Raw genomic sequence first — 19,821 nt, forward strand, 5'->3', positions numbered from 1 at the left:
ACGTGTCTCCATATGTCATGCGTACCACGCTTCTGCTGTTTTGGCTGGTCTAGCATCTAGCCTGTACGGAGGTCCGTTACTGGACCTGGGGTGATCCCCGGCCACGTGGCCGCCCAGGCCACTTTGATAACCTAACGGCGCATCAGCGCTCATAACTGGGGCCGGCACGAATGGCCTTAGCTCATCTATCACCGGTGATTGTGCATAGCCGTGGCGATGCACAGTTCAGCTTCTGTAGTCGGTTTTCGCCACCCCTGACCAATTTCGGCAGTGTTCGTCCGTGCCGCTCTGTGACATTGTTATCAGGCCTGGTGGTGACCTGGCTAAATGCCTGGCTACATGTCTGTGGACGGTGTACATCTTTATGTTCTTGTACTGCTGCATAATCAAGATGTCTTTGGTCAGCAGAAGCAAGTTTGTGTGCTATGCACTGACTGCGTTTCCGGTAAGACAATGGAATGTGAATTGAGTGAAGACGAGGAAAAATGAGAATCGTAGCATAGCACGATTAGCTTTAGATGCTATCGACACGCATCATGCATACTTGTGTCTGTGGTTTTGGCCGCATTCAAGCATCTATATGGATCCTAGTTTGCATGTAGCTGTATCATCAACTGGATTCGGTACAGAGTTTTGCAAACACCACTGAATATTTTCATCAACATATATTGCGCTGACCGAAACGTCTGATTTCAAAATACACCACCATCTTCAAAAATGCATGATCTCATGTGATTTTGGATGGAGAGGTGTTAAATGTGGCCAGCAGCCGCATGCCTTTGCATCAGCACCACTTGATAAATTTCAATAAACAGTTCAGCACAGTCACTTGTGCGGCATTCTCACACCTCACAACAACAATGAAGCAATGGGTCCAATTGCAAAGCAGGTGTGGTTTTCTTCGACTCCCAACTTGGGCGTCAGCCCCTGCCCCCCCCCCCCCCCCCCTAAACTTTGAGAAAAGGCTTGGTCAGATCCGGAGAGTAATCCATTTGCTGGCATATCTTGGGGTAGGTTCTGTTGTTTTTCAGTGCCCAGCCCCCCCCCCCAAGTTTAACAGGGACACAGTTTTGCAAAGCTATGCCACTGCTGCAGGCATTTCCTCTTGCATCATGGCAACCCCGCAAAGGATGCTAGGAACAGTCTGAGAATATTGCATTTTTAGTTCAATGCCAGACAATAGGACTGATGACGATTTTTATGCAGTTTCTTTACTCCAATTTACATTACTTAGTAGACAGATTGGAAAGACCCCTCCCCTATTGACAAAGCTGTTTCTGAATTAGATTTTTCATCAAAATCAAGGGTGGTTCTAACGTCATCTCGGGCGAAGACTGAACTGGAAATCACCTCCTCACGTGGTGTGGTCTAAACTCTCGGAAAAAGTTAGAATACTGTTAGCACCTGACATTTAAACAGCGTCCAACTTTGCTCAGGAGTTCAATACACAACCTCACAGCCTGAGTCTTGTTCCTCACTTTCAGTACCTGTATCACACAGGCATTTAAGATGTACGCACTTTGTATTGTCAAAAATAAGAGTAACAAAACCTATCAGGGGTGGAATGAGTGATTTCTTTCAAAAGAGGGTTGGGTAGCAAGCATGGCTCAAACACCCCGGATCAAGAAAAAATATTAGCATTTATGCATTAACACATTTACCTTACTCACTCCCAGCACAATGCCTGGTACCAACATACCTCCAATGAAACTTGCATTTCGATGCCAAACAGCCCTGCTGAAAGATCACTCTAGACGTGAAGTGAAGCTTTGAAGTGAGGCTTTGGAGGCGTTCAAATGGAGAGCAGCATGATTGCGTACGGGCAGTTTCAAGCCATTTCCAAACATCATCCGCCGTAATACTCAACTGCTGCGGGAATCGGGTTTGTATTCATGCTTCGGATACGACAGGGAACTCAAGGACATAGCCATGGATCTTGCGGTCCAAATCAAAGCATGGTTTAATCGGCGTTGTCAGTGAATTACAACGTCAATGTTGCACTAGAACTAAACAATCATAAAGCCTCCCTTGTATAAGTATTCTTTCTAATACTGTCTTTGGAAATAATTACAAATGTTCTTGAGTGCCGAGCAAATGAGAATGGTTTAAGCACACCCCAACAATATAAACAACCATGGCTCAGCCAGCACCCAACGCGCTCGCCCGATACACGCTGTTGATTGTCATGCGTAGTACCTTCCTATAATTTGGGTGAGCTGAAGGCATTAGGTGAAGAAATATATATAAAGGGCCTCGCTCAATTGAACAAAGCTTATGCTTAGTCGGCTACACGTGGTTTACTGTTTGTGTGCTCATGACATTCCATGCAAGCAATCTTTTTCATGTCAGGGGGTTTAATGTATACTAACACTTTATAGAAGCATAAAGAATACGAAAAAATCAGTGCATTGATCCATTGTGAACGCGGCTTGATGGTGTAATTCGTCTCATCCGTAACTCGTAAACCATTGGTTTCAGATGTGCCAAGTCGCAAATGCGCCTGCCGCAATCAGCTCGTGTCTGCGCTCGTATTTTCGCTTTTGTGGTCTGTTTCTCACCTAATCCTGACCGTTGGCGTGCCTGGATCACCAGTAGAGGAAACACTGTGGAGACTGTTAATTGTGTTCCGTCGAATGCGGTCGTTTATCTCAAGCCACAACCATTTTAAGATATGTACAGCCGACACACCCGCGAGTTTGTGCAAGAAAGTGCGGAAACAAAACCGATTCGCCGCGTTCGTGCGCACGCTGAATGCCGTAGGTCATACGCTAGAACCGAAAGTAAACATTTGTGGGATCAGACAGTTAAGCGGTCTTTCGTGGTACATCGACTATCTGGATGTAGTTTTCATCGCCCCTGCACTATCTACGAAAAGGCGTTGACGGATGGAACTTTTCCGGAATTCTTCCTGGTCATGGTAGAAGGTCAGGTTTTCGTGGAAGGCGGCAGTTTTGTGAACGTGTGCCATCAGCCGGAACATTCTCGGGAACGGACCTGTTGTCGGAGAAGACGTTACAGCGGGACTACAGCCATTTCAATTATGCTTTCGACGCGTAACCACTGTTCCATCACTGTTGCCTTCTGCAACAACATGCACAAGAACAAAGATGCAAATGGAGTGGTAGGCAGTCTCGAGCCAACGATCCTTGTACAATGTGCCCACAGTTGTCACGGGGTTTCATCACCCTCATTGCACCATCATGTGACATGGTGAAAACAAATCATCCTCACAAAACACTACGTCACACTTCCAGTAATTAGTCATCACAACTGGTCATCTTTCAAGACCTCATTGTCATTTACATTACACTGAGGCAGTTTTCTACAAATCTAGAGGTAAGTAAAGTTTAAGAGAAGTCATTGGAAAGAAGCACTTGGCTGTTTCTGACTGTCGCTGGTTTTGTACGTATCGCCGGTGTTATGTTACGTTAGAGAAATGATAGTGCTGCTATATCAGGTGGCAGCGCTTTGGCCGTAAATGCTTTGTCGGCATCAATACGGCCTCGTACCTGGCGATACCGCGTGTGCGCGTCCCCCGAACTGGCACTCGACAGCAACATAACAAAAAGTATTCCAAATATTGTAAATCCCCAAAGCCCTTACACATCGTGCATGAAGTTGCTCGACATCACACATATATACGCTCATTAAAACACAGGTACTTACTCCGGTTCAGCAGGGCAAGAGATAGAGTGTGCGAAGCTCCATGTTTGATGTGTCCTACCACAGTTAATGCTCTTTCTAAGGTCGCCGAGTGATCCATCGTGGAGACTGAAACGAGAGGCACGGCCACCATTCAGACAGCTGAAAAATGCAATGAATCATGAAGTACAACACGGCCATAACGATAAGCTGCGGTCTTGACACCAAAGGAACGAGGAAGAGTTTCCCACGGCATTTGCCCTTCCTGCCTTTCCACGACATCTGTTTTCCTGGGGTCCCTCTGCGGAAGAAAATGAAAGATCAGGATGTGTTTTCCTACATTTAGAACTACTTTTGTGCGCTCTACCAAACCATTACAAAGACTAAACAAAAAGCTCAACCCGACTAAACCAATTCCGGTTATCGTAAACCACCAATACGTAGCCAACGAACATCGCCGAACCTCAAAACACGTCTAAGCCAACAAGCAACCGATCCCACGCCGATGAAGTCGTCCCCTTCAGCACCCGGGCCACGCCCCGCGCCGCCTTGCACGACCGGCTCGACCCTCCCTTCGTCAGACCCGTGACCTGTCCAACAGCAGTCAGACTACCCACTCTGGTGAGCCGGTACGTAAACCAGTAACCGGTCAACCGAATGTCCAATCACTGGTGCCTAAGGTAGACTCAGCGTCCCTCTTCGTGAGCAAAAGCTTGACATTATGTGTCACGTGGCTTTCGCATCCCCTCACGAACAAAATAATGGTATTTCCCAGTTACAGACTGGTGTGTCGAGACCGCCCCGGTGCAACCCGAGGCGTTGTTGTAGCCATCCTGCCATCAAACGTTGGGACGAGGTCACCGGGGTTTGAACGACATTTTCAACCATGTACTGCTCATAGGGCCGGGCCTAGTCGAGCTCCACAAAAAAACGTCAGACACCCCACCCTCGCTCCAATCGCTTGTCATTAGTCTCGGAGGCCATGCTACAAGTGCACCGAAGACGCGATGATCGGATTTGTCATGTCTTATGTCGGGTGGATCCAGGGTACAAGCATTGTTACATCATTAAGAAATATGGGCAAACCCTGACATCAGATCCGTTTGATGTAGTGGAGATGTCTAGGATGGTGGTAGCAGCCAGTGGCATATCTTGGCGACGGAATAAAGATTAAGAGCGTTGAGAATGATACTGAGGTTGAGCAATGAGAACGTTGAAGCTGTCATTGCCGTTAATCATCTGACGAACCAGCAAAAAGTATTTGAATAGGATTCAGTGCGCCATACGTGTTTGCTGTCTCTGATATATTCGGTGTCTGTTCCGCCTTTGGTTGCAAGGGTTGGGAAAGTTTGGTACAACTTGCTGCCAGATCCACACCATGCACGCTCGGAGAAAAACACAGTCACGACGTTGCGTATTTGCGTTGTAACTTTTACAAGCGTCATTCTACGCTACTCCTCATTTCCTGATCCATTGCTGACCTGTCATGCCTACCGTATATCGTAAGGAAGAGCAGAGTGAGGTCCAAAACGTTTTCTAGCCGGCTTTTATTGCTGCGGTAACATTTAAACGCATGCTTACTTGTCGAAATGCTCCTAAATGGAAAGCTAATTACGCAAGATGTTCTTTGTTTCAACGTTAACCTCAGAATTCCTCTTTAGCCGAAATCTTATTTCCCCGAAAGGTTTTGTAATCTCATGCTAATCAAACAAAGATTTCTTAAATGAATGTTTATGGGTCAGGATGTCGTTAACAAGTGGTAGACAGAATCAGCTCAGAGGCTTTGGTTGTGAACTGTAAAACGTGTCACAAGATATTTTCGCTGGGGTTACCATTTCCGAAAATTCGTGGTCTTTCCATTCACATTTCTACACCATGAGGTCGGCGAAAAGACTATTCGTAGAGTATACATCCTTCTTACTGCCGTTTGTCAAATTCACCTTCCGATAGAATTGCATCTGGTTAATTGGTCATTCAGCGCTTTCCAACTTTATAATCGCCCTCCACGTAAGCCCCATTTCGGAATATTGACATTCGACCAATACACATTTCGGGTCACTAATACTTGGCTAATTACTACATCGAGTTTTATCAGCCGCGTGCACACCTATACCTCGTGTTGTTTCCGCCATTTCATAAAACAGTGCAGCCACAATCTGTGCAAAATCTGGGTTTTTGTGTAAGATCGGCATCGTCTTGATTGCAGCTGACCTTTAGCACCTTTAGCCGCCTGTCCGACAGACGTCAGAGGGTTGTGGTTAACGGAAAAACTTCCGATTGGACACTGGTGACCTCCGGCGTCCCGGTATGACCACTCTTGGCTCCGCTCCTTTTTTCATTATTTATTGATGATCTTTCATGTGTCATTGAATCCGGCTGACGTTCGTATGTCGACGGCGTAGTTTTCTCCGTAAAATTCCAGCTAATGGACTGCTGCTGCAGAATGACCTCGATCATCTGGTAGCGTGGTCGGTCAGGTGGGGGCTGACCCTCAGCCCTACAAAATGTAAAACGTTCACGATGACATTCAGGCATGCTTCCGTTCCGACCAAGACTTATATTAATAGAAGTGAGCTTAAACATGTGTGCAAAATCAGGGATTTTGACGTAATGCTGGATACCAACTAACATTCGCTACACATGTCTTCGACATAGTCAGTAGGGGAAATCGAGCACTTAGTCTCCTTATTCCGTCCTTCTTAGTCGGTACCAGCTGGTCAAAATTCGACCGAAGCGCTGTGGTGGCCGCGTATTTTGCAAACGTTTGATCGGTTTTAGCATATTCCAGCCTGGTCCGGACAGGGCGGCCAATACCCACAGAGTACGGGTCGATCGAGTGCAGCACAAGTTTCGTATCTGGTTACTCGCTCACATTCTCCGGGCGAGCAGCTTCTCTTTCTTATGACAAACTCCTGCTTTATTTCAAAATCACATCCTTAGCAGCACGGAGGGTGCAACACGATTTACTCTTTCTGGGAGACATCTCCCGGGGCGAGTACCGCGCAGTTGTATACAAAGAGTACAGAGCGGTGTGTTTTGCTGACTGCCAAGCGTTGGGAACACTTTCTTAGCGAGCAACGCCAGCGCGGATATTTTTCGCGATAGTTTTGGCATTTTTAAAGGTCAAGTGATCAAGTAAATTTTTAGTCTGCAGCATCATCACTCAGCTAGAAAATGTCATCCTTAAACAGGCACTCGGGTGGAGGATCAATTTGCCCCTCCCCCGAAGGTTTCTCACAAAGCACTTTTCGAAATGCGCCTCGTAGCTGCACCAAATTTTGCATAGCTGTAAACAATGGAATGGCGGATCGTCTTGCATACAAATTTAGATGTACCTTGTAAGGCCACTGAATTATGGCGGGTCAAAGTCAGGCCATGGATTCAGGGAAGTGAATTGTTAGCGAATTCTTCAATCTGCTGCGACAGCGAAGTGTTAGACGAAGCCATACATCTCTGAAATACTTTCTTAGGCAACACAACAATCGAATGAACAAATTACATTGACCTAAGGCCAGGCATCAAAGTCACACCAAGTTAAAAAATAGCCTGTTTTATTGGTCTATGGTTTGCTGTATGAGCTGGTTTCTGGTGCTCATTTCGAATTTATCGAAAGCAAGAGCCGCATTATAAATCTTCCCCGGACTTCTTAAAGATCGGAATAAGCCACTGACCCCAAACAACCCAGGTAAACATTTTCTTTTAAACACATGCTGCCTAACGTAATTTTTGTCGCTTATTCAAGTGCAAAATTTAAATCAGTCTTGTATCATTTTGATCACCGTAACCTTCCAAAGATCAAAGAAGATGACTGACGTTAAATGGGCACGTGAACTTTTGCTTAGAACAGGTGTCTAGGCTTTGGGTCACTTTGGACGCTAACTTGGAGACTGCCTTTTTTGACCTTATTGACCCGAAGGTCATGACCTGGGAGCTTCAACCTTTGACAAAGTGTGTTCACGTACAGGTTTAACACCTTCTGTGAATTTGGTGTCTCTAATTTGGTGTATCTTGCTCTCTTAGTTTCTAGGACCCCAGGGGGTCAAATTGACCCCTACCCCGGCGAAGGGTGTTCAACCGACCACCCGGGCGCGTGTTAGTTATGCTCATGCTACGGTACGTGTGTGTGTGCGTGTGTGTGTGTGTGGTGTGTGTGTGTGTGTGTGTGTGTGTGTGTGTGTGTGTGTGTGTGTGTGTGTGTGTGTGTGTGTGCGCGCGTGCGTGCGTGCGTGCGTGCGTGCGTGCGTGCGTGCGTGCGTGCGTGCGTGCGTGCGTGCGTGCGTGCGTGCGTGCGTATGTGCGAGTGTGCGTGTGTGTGTGTGTGTGTGTGTGTGTGTGTGTGTGTGTGTGTGTGTGTGTGTGTGTGTGTGTGTGTGTGTGTGTGTGTGTGTGTGTGTGTGTGTGTGTGTGTGTGTGTGCGTGCGTGCGTGCGTGCGTGCGTGCGTGCGTGCGTGCGTATGTGCGAGTGTGCGTGTGTGTGTGTGCGTGCGTGCATTGCATTTTAAGTGACTTCGCCTGTTGGGGGAGTGCTGCTCTATTGGCGATAAAAGAAAATAAAGGAGTAAACAAATAAACCTTGTGGACAAACCACCCCCCCCCCCGTCGAAATTTCTGGATCTGGTCTTGCAGTGACCCCCAGCGAACAGTGTCCAAAGAAGGTAGTCTTTGAGTGATGGCCAACTTTCCCCTATACTTGTGCTATATTCGAGCCAGAAGTATCGCGAGGGGGCAAGCCAACGTTGGGGGCTCACACAAAAATACTAATCGACATCCGCGCATGACGGCAAAGACCTTCCGCTCTTTATACCCAGCAAAGTGGCATTCGGTTAAACATAATTCCGCATTCCACCCTGGAGCGACACTGCCGGGAGTGCATGGCAGGGAAAACGCTTGTCAGCAAAGCTAGAAAGAGCGAACGCGAATTCAAAGAGATGAAAGACTGTGAGCAGCCAGAGCTCTGGAAACAAAGTGTCAAATGTCAGTGACACAGGGACACCAGGTGTCGCGAAGACAATCTGAGACACTAACAATGCGACTGGTAGGTATACATAATGACAGGGTCACTGAACATACTGTGAGAGAAATACATGGATCCAACTTGCAGATATGTTTGGTGTGTTACCATATTAACGCTTAGTTAACGTAATATAACTGACTAAAAATGGGCCGTCCGATATTAGCAGTCTGCCCGCTTGACCAGACAGGAACATGAGTGGCTCTGAGTGTTAACATCGTGCCCTGCAAGCAGACACCTACTTTGCAGCTTTTTCACCCCAAAAGCATATCCTTGCGTTGATCGATGTAGAAAACGGTGCGTTGTAGAGACTCCATGCATACCCGCTTGTCCCGGGCCAATAACATCTGAAATGAAGCAAATGATCATTGACATAGGAGACAATGCAATACGTCCAATCAATTTCACGAGCTTTTGTTTGGGCATGTTTCTCCCCGAAAAGGCTATTAAACAAACACCAATCAGACATAACGTTCTACTATATTGGACCCCACAAAAGTGGGTCGTTATTAACGCATTACGTCAGCCACGTCCCCACGGAGAAATGGATCGGTGACCTGAAGCCCAGAGCAGCAGCTCGTTCTGTCAAAAGTCAGCATATATGGAATGTGATCCTGGGTCACTGTGCTGGATGCCCCAAACCTCCTCACAGACAAGTCGTACCCATACCACATAATACCGCATAGGAAGAGATTACACTCTGCTGCACATTTTTACATGATACGCGCCACGTTGCCTTGAAGGCAGCATTGGTCAGGCAACATCAAATATTTGTCGGCTTAAGGCGCGTCAACCACCCTGGTTATTTGCGGCCGTGTGATCGTCAGTGCTCTTGTCATACCTTTTCCTTTGAATGGTCCGCAGAGCTGACCTAGGTGGTCGGAGCCAACATATGCTTGCCTTGCAGCATCCGCAGGACAGGTGGCAGGTAGTGGTACTCTTCCGATGAGTTTACCCATCGATGTTGACAACGCAGAGCAAATGCAATGGCCGCTGTGAATATAAACGCGAAATGAGTATTACGTGGATACTATATGATGGTTTATCTGGACATTATAGAAACGTGCATTGCCTAAAAACCTCGTTTTTCACCGGTGTCTGTCCTTGAAGGGTACCGTATGGTGCTAAATTTGCACGGATAGGAAAACAATAATTCCATAAGCACAGTAAAGTATCATTTCAGCAAGGTTTCGATCTTCCCGTCGCTAGCAGTCATGATCGTTTTTCCGCCCACTGAGCTGGTCAATGGCTAGTTGGTATTCGTGCTTCAGAATTATCGTCCACGTCATCGTGCAAGATATTACAGAAGTTCGATCAGGCGTGGCATGTTATCTAACACCAAACTTGAGGGATCAATAGTGCACTTCAATCATGAAAAACAAGGACATAGCTTCGTAGGCATTATATTTGCTGCAATTACCACCTAATTTTCGTAAACATACTTATTCACTATATAAGTTGTCGGCGAAGTTTTTGGTCACATCGAACAGCTATTTCTCAGCTGCATAGAGTAAAACTGCCGAAACGCAGTCACGTTGGCTGCCGTAGGTAACCATACTTTTCAGGATGTTGGAACAAGCGTCTTGACGAGAACATTGGCCTGTGATGGGAAGAGTTTAGGGTAATGACATCAGTACAAAGAAGGTGACGACCATAGATCGTCTCGGAATCTAGATGTCTTCAAATTGAAGGGGCCCTCTGGTATTTGTCTTGTCCCAGTATCTGATACATCATGAAAAGCCATAAGGCACTGAAAACCGCCAAACGGGTGCGTTAAAGGAAATGGCTTAACCACCTTTTCAGCGTGCTCATGATTACGATTGTCGAAGTAAACCATGACGGTGTCGGAAACAAAAGTCCTCTAAGTTGAAAAGTGACAATATTTCCGCATCTGGGGTTAACACGCGCCCTCAAAGCAAAACCTTATTCCGCAGTATCCATATGGCCTTACGCTTTCTTTAGTTCTAAATCCGCACTTCGGGCAAACGAATTTACACTTGTTCCAACTAGTACAAGGTGAGAGAGCGCTCTTTTCTCACCGGCTGGATATTGACTCGGCTGGTCTATAAACGACACAACAGCGATGCGCACGCGCACGCGCCTAGATTAACGCTGCAAGCCTCGGCCCGCCCGGGGACGAGTCAGTTGATGGTCCGCCAGATGACCTGACGGGTCAGCTGACCTTATTGTTGCCTTGCAATATCAAAACCCACGACTCCGGTTTAGTTTTTGCCCCAAAATAACACAAGTAATACTTTCACGGCAGGCTGACTGCTCACCTTTGCAGAATGAAGGCAGTTACGTTTTTGGCCAGCTTTGAACGCCGGCAGGCACAGATGCATTCGTTAAGCGTATCTGCCTTGGTCCCTGAGTCTACCCAACCGGTTTCGTTGGCTGTGCCGGTGAAACATTCTCCAAATAGTGATGGCCGTACTGAAAAGTAAATACGAATTAAAACAGACATAGGTGCTGACTGAGTATCCAAACCCTCATCTCCATGTGCAGTCCAGTAAGGTGCGATTTTATGCCCAAAAAGCTCCCTGTTTAGGACAGAACTGACACTAAATGCAACTTAATTAGTCGCACACGAACATTCTCGCTCGTTAAAATTGCTCAATGCTGTCGGCATGTGTATTGGTATATTGGCATCAAAGCCACCTAATTCGTGGGGAAGCTGAGACGTGCTTCAGCGAAGCTGACCACGCGCTATGAGTCATGACGTCACCGGTTCTCACAGTCAACCATGGCGGGAAGAATTAGGGTTCGCTATTCCATCAATCAGCCTTTTTACGACCACGCGGTGACAGCAACTGAAGGTGGAAAATTTGGTATAGCTGATGATGAACGTAAGAATACAAAGTAATCGCACCGCCGGCGCTTCAAAACCAAGCTTGAAGGGACTGTCCGGCATCCGTATGTGGTTTTCAACTGAAATAGCCATGTTAAATATCATTCAGTGCGGTTCAGAGCTCTGTTCTTCTTAAAGCCTAGAACCGTATAGTTTCTGAGCTACACGCCCGCCGAGATATGCAGACTCTTGCAAGGCCATTCGGGCATGCATGACGTCATAGCGACGTCATTCATATCCTGTCTCGCCACTGGTCACGTATCGTTCAAACTCTTACTCAGGCGCGCGGGCGGCGCTTTGGCAAGAGGGCCACGGGGTTGGCAAAAGGCCCCTGGTAGTAAAAGGGCCCCCAGAAAAGTTTCCGGATATGACCCATGTGTTCATGATGGCATGTGCTTATCTGATATCATACATATATATATATATATATATATATATATATATATATATATATATATATACATATATATATATATATGGCCTCGCCCGCTTCTCACCCTGGCAGGGAGGACGGGCATCGCGGGAAATGAACCCCGCACCTCTTGTTTCCCAGACGCGCGGTGGTTAACATAGGCGCGTTAACCACCACACCATCGGCGCCCGACGCTCAGACTCAAACCTTGTCGTGTAATTTATTTCGCTGGTCGATTTTGCAAATGACTGAACATTCTCAAGCAAACATGGGAGAGCCTTGTGCGTTTTCGAACTCATTTCGGCCCACTGCATTCAACGCTAATGAGACCCCTTATTTCCTGGAAAGGGATCCCATTGAGTAGCACACTGCAAAGCACATTACCGTTCCCGGTCAAGGACGCAACGGTCATTCCATTCCGCCGCAGTGTGTCTTTCGGCCATCATTCTGGGGACAACGGGCAGGATCCCCTGGCCGACCCAGAGGCCCTTAGAGGGATACATTACGTCACATTACTCTTCTCCCAGACGCGGGAGGCCTTCTGACCCGCCCAGTTGACCCCAGATCGACGCAGGAGCCCGCGTTGGCGCAGCAACGTCTCTGGTCACCGCAGGTGGTCAAATAATCGGCGCATAGACTCCACTTCGGCTTAACAGGCCCGTGCTGGAAATTGGGTTGGAGGGCCCACCGCTCGGCACGGGGGGCCCTGAATGGCGTAGGGCCCTTTCATTGCTGTAATGTGGGCACCCAACACCAGTTTTCGTGTTTCCTTTCATTGTCAACAGGCCCTGACCAATGCGAGAGGCCCTCTGTCATTCGGGCTCCCGTCCCCGTCCCTGTTGAGCAAATCTTACCCCGACCGATTCATGGACCCTTGTTGACGTCATAAGCTGTTAGGTACTGTGGGCCCCTGAACAATACAGGGGCCCGACCAATGTAAACAGCGGGCCCGGCCTTGTCCCTGCCTGGGAAACGGGCCCCACAGCTCAGACCAACATGAAGCCAACAATTCGTTGTTGGTGATCTCTGGCCGGCATAAAGGAACGCTCTGTCTCAGGGGTCCATATCGGTGCAAGAGGTCCTCTTACTGACATCTGAGATCATGGCACCGCGGGCGGGGTTCCTGAACGTGACCCGCAGTCTGCCATTCGGACCATTTAGCCTTCCAATCGGACCCTTGATCATTGGTCTCGAGAGACCCTTCGGCCCCTCTCCGGACCCCGTCAAACACCTCTCCGACTCCCGGCCACTTGTCGCCAAGGGACCCCTGTTAGGCACTGTGGCCCCTGGCCGACACAACAGTCTCTCACTGTATCAGGGACCCCATACATTGCAAATCGCGGGCCCCAGCCTCTTTCCTGCTTGAGAGATGGGTATTAAGGCTTAGACGGACATGAAGCCGGTTGTTCCGTGTTCGTGGTCTCTAACCGACTTAGACGCCCAACTTGTCTCAGGGTGTCATGGTGTCTTGTCTTGTCTTGTCCCAACTTGTCAAGCGATGCAAGAGGACCTCTGACTGAAATTTCAGGTCACGACCCTACGGGCCACGATTCTTTACGAGACCTACAGCGGGTCATCCGGGGTCTTATACATCCAACTGGGTCTTTAATCGTCGGTTCTGGTGAGCCGCTCCGGGCCCTCTTCGGGGCTCATCGAACACTTTCCTAGGTCGGGCGGGGTCCTTGCGAGCGCAGGACTCTATGTTAGGTGCTGTGGGCCCCTGGCAGATACAAGGTCCCCGACCAGAGTAGATCACTGGCCGGCCTTTTTTCGCTTCTTGGATGGGGGGCCCTCGGGCCCATACCGACACGGGGTCGACTACGCGATACTGGTGATGCCTGGCCGACATATATGGCCATACCAACTCAGGGGTCCCCGATCGGCGCAAAGGACCCTCTGAATGTCATTTGAGCGCCCGTTCCCGCAAGCTGGGCCCCTACATAAGAGTCCGACTAGCCCCTCGTGCCCTTGGATCCTCCAATCGAGCCCTTGATCGTCGGACCCGGCGGGCCCTCTAGGCTCTTCGGGCCTTCTCAGGCACTACCTCTGGCCGACTCGGACCCCTTGCCAACACAGGGCCCCGTTAGTGGCTATAAGGCCCTGACAGACGCTGGGGCCCCGAGCAATGTAAATCGTTTTCTCCGGTTTTGTTCCTGCCTGGGAAATGAGCCCTCAGGCCAATGCCACCACGGAGGCGACTTCGCATCACTGGTGGTGTCTAACCGACATACAGGCCCTTATGGCCTCATGGGGCCTCTAACCAACATACAGGGCTCTCTGGCTGGCATCGGAGTGCCCAGCCCTACGGGCCGGGGCTCTTGAATGCGGCCTTTGGCATGACATTCTGACCCTTAGTCGTTGGTTCCGAGGGCCCTTCGGGCCCCTCAGAACTTAAGGAGGGGGAGGGGCCTGCTCCCTGTTTTCCCTTGCTTGCGCTATTGTTCTCGATTAATAAAGAGCTAGCCGCGCGAACTATAATCTTGAAACACGATCGTGCTATGCAATGTGAGAAATCGGACATTTTTCCAGTTATTACGGGAATGGAACTTGTAATGGAATAACTTACAAGTAACGCCATAACGGAGTGTGCAAATGCAAGGAAACTCCCAAAACTCGCGGGTGAATACGCAAGAACACCACTAGAAGGAGCCAAAACACGAGCCAGTAACGATAGTTGGCTCAGCAAACACTTCCGGCACCATACTGAGATCTTTCGGCGAGTTTGAAGTGAGTGCAAGGATGACAATTTCATGGGCTGATTGGCAGCACCTCAACGTGGTGCAAACGTTCTATAACAATATAAAATGGTCACCTATTGAGGGGCATAGTGACTTCATGAAGAAATTGTATTGTCTCGCGCGGTCTTTTCTACTTAAAGGCACATTAACATATATATATATATATATATATATATATATATATATAAGTCAACTTATTTCATGATCCTGTCGCTTGTCTCTTAAATGCAGAACACTCGTATCAAAGCGAATGTTTCACATTTGAAGATGAGGCACGCATCAGATGTCATAAAAACAAGCTCACTTATAACTATTGGTATAATCTTTAAGCGGAAAAGACTGCTCTGGACAGCAAAATCCTCTGTTTAGTAAATATGCTCCTCAATGCAGCATGGTTTGATTTCTTCATCGAACCGCGTCCAATATTGATTGGGAGTCAGTTGACTGTCGCTATATCTGGAAACCGCGCTCACGAACGCCAGATATGAACACTTCGGCAATTGCTTTTTTGGCCTCGTTCACCGCATGGTTTATGGAATGACAGGATTTGAATGACATTATTATGACGTCTTGAATGCCAAGGTGACTTTGAAATACTCTCCCCGAAATACCTTTCCTCATTTTCGCGAGCGTGTAGCTTAGAAACTAGGGAGGCTTAAGTCTCAAGAAGGGCAGGATCGCGACCAGCACCGAAAGGTTTTCAAGATGGCCATTTCAGTTCAAAATTGCATACATAAATGCGGAACAGTTTTGATATAACCGGTGCTAAGGTTTCATCAGAATATGTTTTTTAAGACATGTTCTAAAGTGAGGACATTTCCTTTAAGACGGTAGGTGGTTGGAAAGTAATCCGTCGCTTTGCGGAGTGGTGAGCGTCCGAACTATGCGGATGAAGCTTTTGCCCGCGTGTGAATCTGGATCATAGTTGTATCATCAATAAGGTGATAAGTCCAGAACGTGCCACTAAAAAATGTATCTACTATGACAAGAGACAATGATTTAGGTCGCCACTCCCCTTCTATCGAGCACCAATGGCCATATCAGCGCTCCGGGAACATGGCGCAAACGGAATTGGAACCCGGTCCTCCACGTGGGAGTCAAAGGCGTTAACCATTCGGCCATGACACCCTCAGAGGAGTCTTCTTGATTGCTTTTAGTTAACAAGGGCAAACAACTACATTTGACGGCAAAATAACAGGCACTCACTGTAGAAAATGTGACCTGCGCTGGTCTCGTTGGTTTGGCGCCAGTCGTCGTTCCTCCGAGCCGTGTTCGCATTGCAGTCACGGAAAAGCATGTCATGCTCTTTCGCTGAGACATCAACGTCATGTTATATTTTGGGACACTTTCGAGGAGTCCTGCATCAAACTAATGTGCTCTGTTGTTAGCCCACTTTGATGCAAACGGCTTGCTAGCATCCGAAGCATGTTTGCAGGTATTGAAAAACTTTCTGGTAGCTTCCCAAATTTGGACAGATTCTTACCTTCCTTAGATCGTTTCGATTTCTTTCATTTCATGCAATAAACGTGGGAAACCATTCTAATAGTCCAACAGATCTGTAGAAAACTGCGCGAAGGCACTCACGTTGAGCATATATGGAGGGATACATGTTTGTATGTGCGCAAAACTGCAAGTGTGCATGTATGTGCCCAGAAACCAAATGTCTAGGTATTCGCATGTGCGACGTAAAAGTTATGCATGCATCGCATACATTAAGGAGTTTGCAAACCACGATTGTGCATACCTGCTTTAAGGCCGCAAATTGTAGTTATGTTTTCGCTTGCCTTTCGCGCTGACGGTGACATCTCATACAGCCGAAAAAGGACACTGGTTGTTATGTATCCTTTCCCTTTGACTGTAAGGCGTAAAAGCTTATGTCAGTACACATACATTTCTAGTTATGTATTATACATACATTACACATACGTTCATGCAACATCAACTGTTAATGCGCAATCCATTACCGCACCGAGAAGCCGATACTTGAGACTATGACTATAAAAGGCACCATAGCCATAAGTGCCACGACGCATCTTAGAATGGGCAAAAGAGCTGACACGGAACGGCGCCATTGGGGCGTCACTCGGTGTGGCCGACTACGCGCCGCCACCGCCGCCGATGACTGCCGGAGGTGCACGCTATTTGTGCTGTCCTGTTGTTGGCCTCTTTGCATATATATCACGTGACTTATGATATTGTTCTTTATTGGTGTATCAAAAGTGTCTTAGAAGCCAGAGGCACAGGGTCGATTCTCCGCGGTGTCCACCCTTTTTCCAAGGGTGAGGGGCGGGCGATGACATACAGTGTCAGCAGCTGAAGGCCTCATAAAACCCCGTCAGCAATGCACCAACAAAAAGGCCACCGGTAACACTACCTAAAGCGCGCACCAACACAAAACTTTGTGGCCAGTTTTCCACCGTCAATATTTCATGGAACGTTGGTTATCACAAATGCAGTGAACGACCTTATAATTTAAATGAAATTAGCATCGTGAACAGTACGCACAAAATATGACTCAACTCCTATTTTTTCCGGCATGGGCACGGCTACCAGGGAGGGGGAGCCAAGAACACGCCCCTTCCTTTATGGGACGGTTATATGTCCAGATTATGGAAACGCTAAGGGAAAGACCGTCCAAGTTAGGATATAACTGTTTTCGAATGCTCTAGATAACAGGGACAGCTTAATCAAATGAGAAGAAAAACACTAAGTTAGCAAAAGGTGAATTCTCACCCCGTAATGTTGCACGTTTCAGAAAGCCGTCTTCATTATGCGTGTCTTCAGTATGCTTGCCGGAGAGGGTTCTTGTTCGTTTAGTTTCCACTTCTCTTCTATCTGTGGAAAGAAAAAAAAAACGTGTCGGTGGCGTTTTGGGTCTTTGAGCACAAGAGCTCATTGCTTCGAGTTTTCCGTTTTGTGTTTCACAAACGTGTTACTTTGGCCAACACAGCGACTCCGCCAAAGATTACGCTTTGCGACATGTTCCTCAAAGCAAAAAGTTTATCTTGGTAGTTTTAGATCAAAGACCCCCACTGGCCTTCATACCGGACCCAAGTTCAATGGAAATATCGTGATCATTTATTCAATTGTCTAATTGCCTAAGCATCCATCTCAAAGATGTATGTTTCGCCTAACACTACGCTGTCGCATCAGAGTAAACGATTCCCTCGGAATCGCCTTCGCTGACAGCCGTGACCTAACTTTGACATGTGATAGGACAGCGACCTTAAAAGGTGCATCTAAATTATGTTGCCAAAAGACCGGCTGTTTAGTTTTTATAGTTACGCAATTTTCAACGCGGCTACGCTGTGCCGTTTACAAGTTATTCTGGAAAGAAACATCGGGGGCGTCAAACTGACCCGCCGCCCGGGTGCGCGTTGATAGTGATGCACTTACGTTGGCAATATTCATCCATTCGAACTTGACTCAATATATCCAGAATCGAAGCGATATATACCAGAACACTTTATTTCTTCATCCATTCGAACTTGACTCAATATATCCAGAATCGAAGCGATATATACCAGAACACTTTATTTCTCACGGGATTTCAGCCACTTGATTTGGTAGCACTGCAGAAAACACCGTATCTTACCTCACCTTGCACTTTTCAGTATTTAGAAAGAGACAAGCTTTCGGACCCCGTTCGCGCCTAGCTCATATGTGGTTAATAACCGGGCTTGGTCTTGGATTGAAATATGGTACATTTTGCAGAGAAGTGATGATTCAACCTGAACGTGAAGAAGCGAAGGGACTTAGACAGAACCAGGGCAATACCGAACACTGATTATTCCAAAGTTTCGTCAAGGAGGCATCAAAATATACTATAAATATATCAGCATCGAGGTTAAGATGAAATTTGTTATTGGGTACCAAAAGTTGACAGTGGTGAGCTAGCGGCATTTTTTGGTGTAGCTGTGCGAACCGCGTAATTGTAATCGCGTAATCTTATCAGTCGTGAAGCGCTTGAAGTTGGGCGGGGTAGTGTACGGCTAGGGGCTGTCGTGTCGTATTGTTGTACAGGAATTCACATGCACCTGGTTAAGTTAAGTTATCTTGGTCTGCGCCCCTACACATTATGCGTCAGTTAACACATTACGGCTTCATGTAAGAATTCTGCAGCATAATGGATCACATTATGACAGTTCCTGCGCGCTGATTCTGCTGCGAACAGCCTGGCTAAGGCTACCGGTTCCTGAGTGCTGCATGGTAAGTGGCTGGTCAGCATGTTCTAAGGTTCATCCATGCTGGAGTTGAGAAAATTGTTGTTTGTCAATAATATATTTAAAGGACTGCAACGGCATACACTTTTGATCCGGAATTTGAAAAAAATAAAGGCGGAGGCTTCACATGTTTGTACTTTTTATGCACTTATACCCTCAAGATTTAGAAAGCCGTGGACCCGAAAAAATTTCAACATGGGCATTTCAACATGTCATTTTAACATGGGCCTATGTTTCCTAGTCATGGAATGTGTGCCGTTGCTGCCGTATTTTATCCTAGACTGATACCCATACAAAACTACCGTCCAGTGAAAACTGTTCCGGTCGTTGATCGCGCACACGCTGTGGACATATTTGTGGACGCTGGACGAATTCCGCGGCTTAAAGAGTTTCCAGTGGTGCTCTCGAGTAGCCCCCAATGCGGATGAAGGCACGAAGTCGTCAGGATTCAAGTCTATCCCGAATGAAGGAGCTGGTACGTGGCCATTATATCTTCATCACATCTTCGGTAATGCACAGTAGCTCAAACTGTTGTTTTCGTTGTGTACATATATATATATATATATATATATATATATATACATATATACATATATATATATATATGTATATATATAAATGGTTTATCTCTGGTAATTGCCACCATTTTCGTCGTGCGCCGTTGCACCCGCTCAGCAAGCTTTTGGTCCGTACGGTTAAACAGTCCCCATACAAGATCACCGTACTCCACGTGCGGTCCTACGAGGGCCTTGCACAGCAAAGGTAGTTTTTTCACGTCATTGTAATATAAGCTCTTCAAAGTATAGATACAAACTAAAAAAATGGCAGCTTCAAAGGGCAATAACATGACGAGTTGTACGTTTTGGTATGTGTCTTGAACTGAACTTGACCCCATTTTTGGCAAATAACAAAGTCACCCAGTCTGAGATTCAGTTTGCTGCAGTAAT

General features: G+C 47.2%; 1 protein-coding gene across 1 annotated transcript in view; it reads right to left on the reverse strand.

The window, feature by feature from the left end:
• Positions 1 to 2,611: 2,611 nt before the first annotated feature.
• LOC119102489 (uncharacterized) overlaps positions 2,612 to 19,821 on the reverse strand; it is a 29,186-nt gene continuing 11,976 nt past the window's right edge. The window contains exons 6-11 of the mRNA XM_037225861.1: positions 17,385 to 17,486; positions 10,933 to 11,086; positions 9,495 to 9,646; positions 8,896 to 9,000; positions 3,667 to 3,771; positions 2,612 to 2,994 (exon numbers count right to left, since the gene is read on the reverse strand). Coding sequence (XP_037081756.1) covers positions 2,831 to 2,994; positions 3,667 to 3,771; positions 8,896 to 9,000; positions 9,495 to 9,646; positions 10,933 to 11,086; positions 17,385 to 17,486 — 782 coding nt within the window. The 3' untranslated portion in view covers positions 2,612 to 2,830. The remainder of the gene's footprint in view (positions 2,995 to 3,666; positions 3,772 to 8,895; positions 9,001 to 9,494; positions 9,647 to 10,932; positions 11,087 to 17,384; positions 17,487 to 19,821) is intronic.

The sequence above is a fragment of the Pollicipes pollicipes genome, unplaced genomic scaffold (genome assembly GCF_011947565.3).
Source record: "Pollicipes pollicipes isolate AB1234 unplaced genomic scaffold, Ppol_2.1 Scaffold_5724;HRSCAF=6776_pilon_pilon_pilon, whole genome shotgun sequence".
In the NCBI taxonomy this organism is placed as follows: domain Eukaryota; kingdom Metazoa; phylum Arthropoda; class Thecostraca; order Pollicipedomorpha; family Pollicipedidae; genus Pollicipes; species Pollicipes pollicipes.